The 12260-nt window shown below is 56.7% G+C and overlaps 1 protein-coding gene across 1 annotated transcript; it reads left to right on the top strand.

Moving 5' to 3' along the window:
• The first annotated feature begins 1000 nt into the window (after positions 1 to 1000).
• Positions 1001 to 7468, top strand: C19H1orf232 (chromosome 19 C1orf232 homolog). Its single transcript, XM_077838156.1, has 4 exons — positions 1001 to 1087; positions 3302 to 3493; positions 5649 to 5746; positions 7168 to 7468. Exons 1-4 carry the CDS (start codon positions 1001 to 1003, stop codon positions 7466 to 7468), a joined length of 678 nt encoding a protein of 225 aa, XP_077694282.1.
• The last annotated feature ends 4792 nt before the right edge of the window (positions 7469 to 12260 follow it).

Raw genomic sequence — 12260 nt, 5'->3', positions numbered from 1 at the left:
CTGTTTCTACTCCAGCTTCAAGTTCTCCTCCCTTGTTTGCAATTTGCATAGACCCAGCTCCAAAAAGCTTTCAGTCCCTGAACAGAAATTAAATATGTGAATGAGAAGAGATGGGTTTGCAGGGCTGGCGACTCCTAAGGAATAATTTAGCTTCCGGACGCTATTTTCAGCTGGTTGCTGAGATACTGTGTTCCAGGCGCCCCTTCTCAGGGGGGATCTGTTACAGGCCACAAACAATGAAGTGTAACGCAAGAGCTCAGCCAAGCTGGGATGAGACTGTCTGCAGGACCCGGGAGGGGGTGGGGGCCATGCAAGCACCTCACCCTGGGAGCTGGAAGACTCTGCAGGGGCAGGGGAACAGAGAGTAGGCAGGAGACAGACCTTTGTTGCAAAGGGACATAGATGCTGGCTGGCCAGGCACAGACTCAGGGAGTGGGATGGAGAAGGTAGCTGTGGCCCAGGAGAGAGCCCCCTTTGGGAACAAGACAGAGGGGATGGATGAGGGGCTAGAGAGAATCTTTTCCTGGAGGCAAGATATGGGGGGAGCTGAAGGACAGGGAACAGCCCCTCCAGGATCAGGCGGATAGAACTCCCCGCAGGCCCACCGGCCCTATGTCTAGGAGCCCACTGGCATTCTGGGTCAGACCCGGATCGAGTTCCTCTTTGTGGTCTGAACATAGGAGGCCTCTGCAATTTTAATGAAGACACCAGATCCCAGCAGGCACCCGCCTGTACCAGGTGCGAGTTTGCAGCACTCTCCAGCATCCCGTCAAGTCCCCGATTCCCCGCAGAGCCCTCGAAGCAGCTGGGTGTAGCTGTGCAATGGCACCCCACCCCAGCCCTAGGCATGCGGGGCACAGGAGCTGAGCCAAAGGCTGCCAGGCACCAGGCAGACAACACCACCTAAGCCACAAGGAGCCTGCTTGTCTGGGCCTCTCCTGCTACCGGCTGTAGGAGCGCGGCTGCCCTGGGACTCAGGGCCAACGTCCCGGCTGCCACCATGACTCAGGGATTCTGGAAAGTCTACAAGTCCAAAGTGCTGCAGAGTCTGGGCAGAGAGGGGCAGGAGGGGGAGTTCCAGGATGAGGTAGGGATGGCCCTGGCAGGGGCCTCGGGTCTCTATCGCTGCCCACGGGGGCAGGTACCAGGGGTTCCCAGCTTTACTTCCCTGCACCCCCGGGGTCCCCGCCCAGCCCCTGGCTTCATGCTCTGGTACCCTACGCCCCCCGGATCACCACCCAGCCCCCGTCTCCACCCACTCTGGTACCCTGGGCCCTGGGGATCCCCGCCCAGCCCCCGGCTCCCCCTGTCTCCACCCACTCTGATACCTTGAGCCCCCAGGATCCCTGCCCAGCCCCCGGCTCCACCCACTCTGGTACCCTGAGCCCTCGGGATCCCCGCCTAGCCCCTGGCTCCACCCACTCTGGTACCCTGAGCCCCCAGGATCCCCACCCAGCCCCCGTCTCCACCCACTCTGGTACCCTGGGCCCTGGGGATCCCCGCCCAGCCCCCGGCTCCACCCACTCTGGTACCCTGAGCCCTCGGGATCCCCGCCTAGCCCCTGGCTCCACCCACTCTGGTACCTTGAGCCCTGGGGATCCCCGCCCAGCCCCCGGCTCCACCCACTCTGGTACCCTGAGCCCTCGGGATCCCTGCCCAGCCCCCGGCTCCACCCACTCTGGTACCCTGCGCCCCCAGGATCCTACCCAGCCCCCGGCTCCACCCGCTCTGGTACCCTGGGCCCTGGGGATCCCCGCCCAGCCCCCGTCTCCACCCGCTCTGGTACCCTGGGCCCTGGGGATCCCCACCCAGCCCCCGGCTCCACCCACTCTGGTACCCTGAGCCCTGGGGATCCCCACCCAGCCCCCGGCTCCACCCGCTCTGGTACCCTGAGCCCCTGGGATCCCCACCTAGCCCCAGCTCCGCACCCTCTATCCCTTTGGCACAAGCCCCCCCCCAGCCACGTTGGGGTTTATTCATTGATTCCCAGACTCAGAGGGGCACAGTGCAGAACCCAGCTATTGCTGCTGCCACGTCCAGTCTCTGGCAGGACAACTGCCCCCGGGGCCCCTAGTGCTGTGGTCACCACGCTACCTGCTGCTGTTTCTCCTTGTGCTGTTCCTCCCTCTGCTGCTGCTGTTGCAGCCTGTGGCAACCAGGCACTCTCTGGTGCCCCGTGTTCGTGCCCCGGCATCCGCCAGCCGCTTCAGCAGCTCTCCTTGGCTTGCCCGCCCTGCCCCGGTTTTTGGCAGGGATCTGTGTTCTGGGCGCCGACAAATCATCCAGTCAGAAAGGAAAATCAGATCCGAGCACTTTGGAGAGTCTTGGGGTGGGGCAAGAGCGATGGGGTTCGTGCCCTTCAGCGCAGAGAAATACAAACCCAGCCCTGGCCCCGTGAACTCAGCACTGCTTGTTACAGGGCAGGGAGAAGGACCAGTCGGGGTGGAGGGATTGGAGTGAAGGGGTGGGTACAACTCCAGAGCTGGTCAGTGCTATGAAATGAGGGAAACCCATTTCTAGGGGTCACTGAACTCGGAGCAGAGAAGATTCTTGTAGCATGGCAGATGGGGCATGGAGAGACCTCGCCTGGTCACTTTATCTTCAGTGTGGCCAAATCGTGTAAATTTTGGTGTTTTCCTTAAAGCCCCAGCTCCTGGAGTCAGGTGATAACATGAGACTCTCCGCTTCCCATCTAGTCACATAAGGTAGTTTGAAGCAGGCCCAGATTAGCCAATGTGAACTCAGTGCACTTGCACAAGGCCCCCATCTCAGGCAGGCCCCCAACCACTGGGCAAAAAATTGGTTATGGTAGAAGTGGGGGAGGATCAAGCGTCATGCACTCAGGTTTGGCCCAGCACCTAGACAGACCCTGCAGCCCTCGGCAGCTGCCTCGTTTGCCCACAGCTAGTCTCTAGCTAACTGAACTGTCTAGGTGAAGGCAGGTGGGGAGCCCACATTTTCATAGTGTGCAGGGCCCCCAAATTCTTTAATCCCTCCCTGCTTTGAGGGCTTGACCTGATTCGCTGGAGAAGGGGAGCGCAGAAGGGAGTTTCTGTTCAGTAGGGAATAGACAGGACATGCCACAACACTGAGCCTGGGTCAAACACAAGGACAAGGGACTCCGCTGGGACTAGGGCCAAACGACTGAGGAAGTCTGGTGGAAGCTCCTTGCACGGGGAATAGTTAGTGCATGGACCAGACCAAGACCAGAGGCAGCAGCTAGAGGAGGAGGAGAAAAAAGTGAATGGGGTGAGGGGAGTCAAGGGCGTGAGAAATCCCGTTGCTAACTCCACTCCCCCAGGGACAGAGCCAGCCGGTCTTTCCAGGTGCTGCCCCTGCAGCTGTTCACACGGCCCTCCTCTCCCCACGCTGCTGCCCCATGGCTGATACTGTGAGTTTGTTTCAGAGGGATAACCCCGAGCTGGTGGAAACCACAGATGCCCCAGTTCTGATGGAGGAGGGATCGAACCCCATCTCCCAGCTGGCACGAAGGGTAAGGCCTCCCATCTTAGGCGACCCACCTGCGTCCCAGAGCTGCCGTCTCTCTCTTAGCACCATACCTCTGGCACCAGTCACCACACCCAAGCCGAACCGGCCGGGGGGATTTTCTGCTCACTGGGATTGTTTTCAGGAGTTTCCGTGGGTTCCAATCTACCCTGGAGATTCGCCTGGCTTTCTGTCACCCCCCTCGGTGCCACCGCATCTTAGGGTTGCCAACTCTGACTGAAGCTATTCTGGGAGATTTTTTTTTGGCCCCCCAACTTGACGTAACGTTATTTTCTTAAAATATCCCATTAAAATCTCCTGAATGGCTTTCAATAGCCACCGGGAGATCGATGCCGATTCCGGGAGATTCCCGGCCAATCCTTGAGGGCTGGCAACCCTACCGTATCTGTGGCAGCCAAGCACGGTTGCCTTGATGCAGCCTGTAACAGGGGCTTTGTCTTCACTGCCAAAAAAAAAAATCCAGAAGGCGAGCTTGGGCTATGGAACACGCACTGGTGATCTCACCGCAGAGACAAGGGGCAGGCGGGTCCTGCTGCAGTGGAAGGAGGCAAGGCCAAACGCTGGGCGTGGGGGCTCTCGGAGGGACCTCACCTCACCACAGTGTGATACAAAGAGCTTGGGCCTCATCTGGCTCGGATTTCACAGCGGAGAGCTCCACGCTGGGAAGAAGGCCACGGAGCTGTGGCCAGGCCGAGAGGGCAGTGCTCCGAGGGGAAAGCCAGATGCGGGATTTAGTGCACAATAACATGTTGAGGGAGAGCAGGGGAATCAAACCAGGCTATGATAAGGAGGCCGCAAGCCCCCTGGCCCTAATACCAGGCCTCGCCCGGCTGCAGGTTTCTGTAATGAATGTGAATTAGCAGAGACAGGTGCGTTTGATTTGACCGTAGCCTGGTCTTTCTTCCACGTGTCCTTAAAGAAACAGACCCCCTCCAAAGGTAGACAGCAAAGCACCAGTACCTGTCCAGAGCCCGGCCTAAGGCAAAGAGGCCGCAGATAATGGAAAGGGACTGCAGATCTACAACCGCAAGAGGGGAAAAAAGTCACTTGGTTGCCCACATCCCCCTCAGGGCCATTGTGCCTGTCTGCTGGAGGCCCTGATCACACCCTGGCATGGGGGCTGCTTCCCCCAGTCTGCTGTCGGATCAGAGCCTTAGGTGCTCACAGAGCACCGAGCACCCTAGAAATTAGGTGCGGTGGTGTGGCCCTGGGTGCCCAGCTGTATCCAGACACCCATTACTCTGGCTGCATCTTCCCTCCAGAGTCAGCCTTCCCCTCCCTGACCCAGCCGCACTGGCTCTGATCAGTCTCCAGCCAGCCCTGCTCGAGCTGGTCAAACCTTCGCCCCTTTACCACCCTGGTGGGCAGAACTCCCCGTGGGCCGAGACCTCACGCGGCACCAAAAGGCCTTCTTGCTGCAGTGGGTGGCAGATGCCCATAAACAGGTGGAGGGGGTGGTTGAGTGTTGTGGCGGACAGGCAGTGTGAGCGTGGAACCTGGTCATTTGCTGTCATAATGTCTGTGCTGTCCTTATAGTACCGAGGTGGCCCAGTCCTGGACCCGGGCCCCCTTGGCGCCAGGTGCTGTACAAATACAGACCAGAAGGCTGGTTCCTGCTCCAAAGAGCCTACACCCAGGCTAACAAAGACAAAGGGCAAACGCCCCCTCTCCTCTGGGCTCCAGGGGTCTCTGCCAGCTGTTCCTCACCCACTCCTCACCCGCACAACGGCCAGTGAGGTCACTCAAAGGGGGGCATGGAAAACAAGGGGGCAGTGGGCATGCAAGGGCTGAGCGGGGCAGAGACCCCTCTTCTGAATCTGGTGTCCAGCCCCTGCCTAACCTGGGACGAGTGGCTGGCATGGAGACAGTCACTGCTCTTTTGGGAGGAGGGGGGATAATGCTGAGGGTGACAGAGGAGGAGGGTGACGCTTTGTGGGGTGCGTCCGTGAGGCTAGTCTGTGTGTGGTGGAGGAGGAGGCGGAGGAAATAAATTCCTGCTGCGTCAGTCCCATGGAGCAAAGCTCTGGGGCCCGTAGACATTCCCAGGGACCCATGTGAGCTCGGCCGAACCACACAAGCTCCACTCCTGCCTGGACCCGGGCAGCTTCACTGACCAGTGGTTCCCTCCCTCTGCTCTGCAGGTCCAGGGGGCTGGCGCCAGAGGCTGGAGGAGCATGTCGTCTCTGTTCAGTAGGGAGGATGAGCACAAGCTGCTGACCCCCGAGCCCTGTGCTGACCAGTAAGACTGACGCTTGCATCTGCATCGTAGCGTCCCCGTCGGGATCCCGTCCTTCTAGGCAGTGCCCAGCTAGTCATGGCCCAGCTTATGGTAGGGCTGAGGGTCTGCCACAGGCCTGAGGACCAGGACGAGGGGTGGCTTGGGGTGAGACTTCAGGCAGCGAGGTACAAGCGTATCTGGATTTCGCCCCCCCAGAGCAAGGATGAGTGTACGGCCCTGTACACCTGAGCTCTCAGCCAGGCGAGGGATCCTCTCAAGTCCAGTAACTCTGTTGTCATTAACCTGGATTCCAGAGAGGGCTTATGACTAAATTCAGCCCTGCTGTATGTGGACCCCACTCCCATTGAGATCAGTGAGAGCTACACCTGCTTACCCCATGGCTGAGTCTGAACCCAAAACTGTGTCCAACAACAGCGCCCTCGGCTATCTTCCCGCCCCTGCTGCTACTAGCCAGAGGACATGATGCACGGGCCACTCAGATGGCCGCAGGTGAAGGCAAGAGAACCACACCCTGCTGTCTTGTCCTGGTCATGTCCATGTGGAAATCTGTCCCCATGGTTCCAGTGCTGGATGCAAAGTGTTTAGATCGAGAGGCATTTCCTGGCCCCGGAGCCGGCGTAGGAGGAGAGAGAAGAAATGCGCTGGAGATCCACCAGGTGCCTCAGTCACACTGTAGAAAAGTTACCCAGTTCCAATGGGCTCCTTTGCCTGTGTGGAGACCGTTCCAGCCTCCCGCCGGGGCAGCCTTGGCTCAGCCCCAAGAGCCAGCAGCTTTGCAATAAGAAGTTCCCTGTCCCACACCCTGGGGCACAAAGTGCAGATCCTCCTGAGCCAGGAGAGTTCAAAGCCCCCCGTTCAGAGCATCCCCCAGTCACGTGTGCATGGCGATCCTTGAGCCCTGCAGCCAGCTTGTTCACCCCAGTGCCCACATCGCTTCTGCTGTGTCTATAAAATCCAGACCCGGGCTGGTGCCTGTGTTCTGGCCCTGCGCCTGGGAACGGGGGCTAGGGTTTGGGTAGCGCCCCCCCCCCCACACGCCTTCATGAGAAGCCACGCCCTTCTCAACAAGGCTGGTTCAATAACATCTGCTGAAGGGAAGCCTGTGGCTCAGGGATTCTTATTAAATTACAGTCACGTCTGTGCGAATCAGCCTCTCTCGCTTGCACTCTAGCAGCCTGCCAGACACCAGGACTCAGCATCCTGTCTCTGCCCCTCCCTGGATCATTTTGTCTGCCTGTGCCTTTCCTACACAGGCTCAGTCTCTTCCCTGTAGGCTGCAATACTGCCCGACACCCTCTTGCTGCTCATCTCCTTCTCTTTCTCTCCTTGATGCTCTCCCCCTTCCCGTCTCTCCTGTGTGTGTTGGGATCTTTATGCTCAGATGCTCCCCACCCCCTAACCTCCCCCTCTCTTGCTTCCAGCCCCCTGGCACCAAAGCCAGCAGAGTCGCCCTCTGCAGAGAAGACGACTTCAGGGTTCTGGGATGTCTTTGCCGCCAAGTGGCAGCAGGCCTCTGCGCTGGACAAGAAGACGGCCCCGCCGGAGATCAGCGAGCCAGCGGCCGAGTTCAGCGGGGCGCCCGGGGAGCCCCCCGGAGAGAAGGCCTCCTATTCTAACAACGGCAGCGACCTCCGGGAGCCAGAAGAGGGCGCCTTCAAGTGGGGCTTCCTGGTCAGAAAACTGGCTGAGATAAGGAATAAAAATGCCCCCAAGAGTAACTAGAGCGGAAGGACCTTTCCCATCAGCCTCAGCACAGGGCCCCTCACTCGGGAGGAGAACACCCGGTACTGTAACCCTTCCAGTCACTGCAAAGGACCCCCCAGCAGCGCCGTCAGCCTGGAACACCCACAGCGTGGCTGCAGTATCCCACCCCCTCCGCCCCAGAGTCTGTCCCTGTGAGCTAAGGGGCTGGACTGTTCCTTGTCTGACACCCTCTCCCTCTCCCCAGCCTGCCCTGGGGTGGAGAGACTAGAGCGTCTCACATCTCCAAGTTCTGTGGTTCACCCGGGGACCTTGGTCTCCATGGACTTTGCTCACAGTGACGCCCTCTGGGCCTGCGCACGTGGCTGGGCACGGGGAAGCCAGCACTCTGAGGCTGAAGGGAGGGACCTGCAGGGTTCGCCTGCCCTGGAGCCTTGCTCGCCTCGCCTTGGGCCAACAGCGGCACTTGGGTTGGGAGTGCAGGGCTCGGGGTAGCATCTTGGGGACACAGGGGAGGTCCAGCCAGCACCCATCAGGCCCAGGAGACTCAAGTAGGTAAAGCATTGAAACAGCTGAAAACACCCCCCGTGGATCACCCTGGTGCAGCTCTGGCCTCTTTGCAGGGTATGGATGAGGTCCCCACTGCTGGGAAGCACTTGTCAGAGCGAGGTCTCCATTGAGCTCCCCCCTTGTGTTCTGTACCGTTTGCACTGTCGGGGAGAGATTCTGGGACCACTTCAGTGTGTAACGCCTCTCCCAGGGCTAAGCATTCCCTGCCCGTACTGTACAGCCTGCTCGCAGCCTAGCGGTTAGAGCAGGGACCTGGGTTGCCAGGTTCTTGTCCCTGTTCTGCTATTGACTTGAATTGAGTGACTGTGGGCAAGTCCCGTAATCTCTTTGCACGATATCTGAAATCTGAGCAAGAGCCTATCTGCTACCTCCCAGGCATGGCATGAGGTGACTGGGCTGATCCTGCCCATGGACTGAGCAATTAATGGACCTAGAGCGCTTTGTGATCCTTGCATGGCTGGAGTGGTGGAAGCCCATAGCCTGAGGAGCTGCAGTTCTGTGTACTGGGATTTCCCATACCTGGCAAGCTAAGGCTTTCAGAAGTGACCAGAGACTGTGGGTGCCAAGCCTGGGAGACCTTAAGGGGGCCCAGTTTGTTGAAAGAGCAGAGCACCCACCTCAGAAAAGCCAGACCCTCTTTAAAGGTGGCTCCATTTGGATACCCTGAAAATGAAGAACCAAAGATCACTAGGCGCTTTAAAGATCTTGGCCATGGTGGCTTCCTTCGTAACTCGTGTCTGAAAGCCTGGCTGCCCTGGTTACACTTTCTTTGGCCAAAGCCTGGATAAGAAGGAGCAGGTTCTTCGCGCCTCTGGGTTACTTTTTGGCTAAGGAGTGCCAAGAACTCACCCTCCAGCAGGAGGAGTTCTGGAATTAGGTGTTCGTGGTGCTGCCCTGAAGCTTGTGAATTATTGATCCACACAGATCCTTGTAAGGCCTGGATCGCCCAGCCCCAGGGAACTGACCCAGCCAAGCTTCCCTGCATGAAACTCTGTTTCTGGGACTCAGACCCACCATCGCACGTGGATGGGGGCTGCAGTTTGACTGGCTGGGGCATTTGCAGCGTGCACATGAGTGACTCCTGCCGTTTTCCTGCCGCTGTGCCTGTTTAACACTGATGGTGTCATTTGCAGTGAGTTTCAGCTGATCTTTATCATATGTAGAAGTGTCTGAAGTAAAGATCCCTTCCCTCAACCCCCTTTTCCACAATCCGAGGCCATTGCTCGGCCTGGGATTATTTCTTTGTGTCATCTCTACGGCGCTCAGCGTCAAGCTCAGGGCTGCACTGCAAAGGACAGTCACCCCTTTGCAACCAGAAAGGTCCTCACATTTTTACTTAGTGTGGTTGCAGAGTAGCTGAGCCCCAGGGGGAGCATTTAGCAACAGGGCCAAATGTCCCCTTGCTTTACTGAGCAGTCTAGTGGAAAAACAGCCTGGCCAACCAGACAACCTGGGCCAGATCCTCATCTTGTGGAGATTGGCATAGCACTAGTGATGTCAATGGAAGTATGGTTATTTACACCCACTGAGGATCCGCCCCCCGAGTCCGAATGAGATGAGTTTAGCATTCTCCGCTTAGTCCCTGGGGGATAAGCTGCTGCACGCACTAAAGCTCCAGCGGAAACTGGCCCCGAGCCGACCTGAGAGTGACTTACCTGGGAGCCTGGCAGAGGGAGAACGTTCACCAGGTCAAGGGCCAGGTAATTCACAGAGCACGACCTACATCATGCCTGTAGATACACAACCTTGGAGTCCATGGCGGCTGTTTAAGGACAGTGTAGAGCCACCCCTCTCAGATGGGATTAGCAGTGAGATAGGTCCATCGCCCCCAGCTCAGAATGGATAACCTAGAGGGGCAGGTTCCCTCTCCCCTCACCAGGCCCATGCAGCCCCCTCTCCTGAGCTACTTTCCAATGTGGGAACCCAAGAAAGAGAGAGACCAGCATAGTGGGCCGATGGACTGCGAGCCACTCGCCCACCGGGTTCTCTCGGTCTCTGCTCTGGCATCAGAGAGTTGGCCACCAAGAGAAATTTAAGACAGATTCAGTTCCTGCATGGACCGCATGACATCCTTTCAACCATCTCTACAATCGTGCACAGGCCAACCAAACCCTTCTCCTCCTGGGGAAGAGTTCACCTTCCCTGCACCCAGAGATGATTCATAACTGTTGACAGCAGAGGGGGGGGATGGGACACACAATGTAAAGGTTCTGGTGGTATGCAGCAGGGTTCAGGACAGGGTATATAAAACCTGGCAGAAATTGGGGGGGGACATGACCCCCACTTGCACCCCCTGCCCCATGCAGTGCCTCTATCTGCATCTGACCCTGAGATGCAGGTATTTCTTTCTACACAAAGAGCAAGGCTTACAGAGCACACGAGGAAGATCATATGCTCAGGGAAGCCACCTCGCCCATCAGAACCTCTCCGGCCTTCATTTTTCTCACTTCTGTTTTGCCTATGCATAAAAAAAGGGATAAAGACCAGGCAGGAGCTGGGATCTCTGAGGGCTGGACCAGGAGTGGCTTTAACGTAGCATGGTGCCTTGTTAACCTTCTTGCTAGTCCTGGGATAGGGTGGGAATCCTCTATCCCAATAGTGCCCCACCCCTGCAATTTCAGGTTCAGAGGATATGGGATCCCACCCAAACTCCTGGCATCGGAGCTGGCCAATGAGGTTTTACAAAAGCACCTCCACCCCCTCCGTGTTGTCGTATCTCCACTTACAGAGCACGGGCCCAGCCAGCCCCTCGCCTGGCCTCTCAACTCCCACTCCTGGCACCAGCCCAATGGGGATAGATTCCACATGAATCCTGCAGCCTAGCCCTTAGCTCCTGGCCCAATTTTACATCCCTACCCCTCAGTCATTAATTTCTCATTAACAATATAAAGCCTCCCCCAACCTCCCTCCTCCCCCAGTTCTGCGAAAGAGAAAGAACGTCAACGGGGTAAACTTTTATTAAAGTCATCCTGACTCGGTTGTTGTTCCCAGAGCAGCCACTAGGTGTCAGTAAGTCTACAGCATGAGAAAAGAACTGATCAAACTTCTTCAGTTTTCATTCATAGAGTTCAGAGTAGCAGCCGTGTTAGTCTGTATTCGCAAAAAGAAAAGGAGGACTTGTGGCACCTTAGAGACTAACCAATTTATTTGAGCATAAGCTTTCGTGAGCTACAGCTCACTTCATCGGATGCATACTGTGGAAAGTGAAGAAGATCTTTTTATACACACAGAGCATGAAGAAATACCTCCCCCCACCCCACTCTCCTGCTGGTAATAGCTTATCTAAAGTGACCACTCTCCTTACAATGTGTATGATAATCAAGGTGGGCCATTTCCAGCACAAATCCAGGGTTTAACAAGAACGCTGGGGGTGGGGGGGGGGAACACAAGGGGAAATAGGTTACCTTGCATAATGACTTAGCCACTAAAGTGATCACTTTAGATAAGCTATTACCAACAGGAAAGTGGGTTTGTGTGGGGGGGAGGGGAGAGAAAACCTGGATTTGTGCTGGAAATGGCCCAACTTGATTATCATACACATTGTAAGGAGAGTGGTCACTTTAGATAAGCTATTACCAGCAGGAGAGTGGGGTGGGGGGAGGTATTTTTTCATGCTTTGTGTGTATAAAAAGATCTTCTGCACTTTCCACGGAATGCATCAGGTGAAGTGAGCTGTAGCTCATGAAAGCTTATGCTCAAATAAATTGGTTAGTCTCTAAGGTGCCACAAGTCCTCCTTTTCATTCATAGAGTGTAAGGCCAGAAAGGACCGTTGTGGTCACCCAGTCAGACCTACCTAGCCCAGCTTCCAGGAGGCCTTACTAAGTGTAAACGTGTAGAACGCCAGGTACAAGCCCAAGAGTTCAGCAGTTCCAGCTGATTAACTTGAAGCATCATCTGCTCCTCTCGGCTGCAGCAGCGAGGATGTAACTTTCTGAAGGAGATCGGTGGCTAGCTCGAAGATCTCAGATTCAGGGCTGCCAGGCAGCTCCCAAACACAAAGCAGACAGGTGTTAGAATAGACAGGGACTGTCCCAGACAGTTTTTAAGGTGGATAGTGGGGCCCCCAGCTCTTCAGAGGGCCCCCTACACTAGTGAGATACTGAAATCCAGGTGTTATTTGCTAACAGTGCATGCCAGGCAACAGAGGCACCTGGCTGTAAGAAAGGACAACTCAAGCAATACAAAGATTAATTGCTATGACTCTGGGGCATTGTTATGCCCCAATGCCACAGGCATAGAGC

Source organism: Eretmochelys imbricata, chromosome 19 (genome assembly GCF_965152235.1).
Source record: "Eretmochelys imbricata isolate rEreImb1 chromosome 19, rEreImb1.hap1, whole genome shotgun sequence".
NCBI classification, from domain to species: Eukaryota; Metazoa; Chordata; order Testudines; family Cheloniidae; genus Eretmochelys; species Eretmochelys imbricata.
This window is presented reverse-complemented; position numbering and strand designations above follow the sequence as displayed.

Bases quoted from the DNA above. Each gene is read 5' to 3' on its own strand.
- C19H1orf232 (XM_077838156.1), top strand. From the start codon at position 1,001: ATGACTCAGGGATTCTGGAAAGTCTACAAGTCCAAAGTGCTGCAGAGT. The intron at 3,494-5,648 runs GTAAGGCCTCCC...TCTGCTCTGCAG, and splicing joins TCTCCCAGCTGGCACGAAGG to GTCCAGGGGGCTGGCGCCAG. The intron at 5,747-7,167 runs GTAAGACTGACG...TCTTGCTTCCAG, and splicing joins CCCGAGCCCTGTGCTGACCA to CCCCCTGGCACCAAAGCCAG.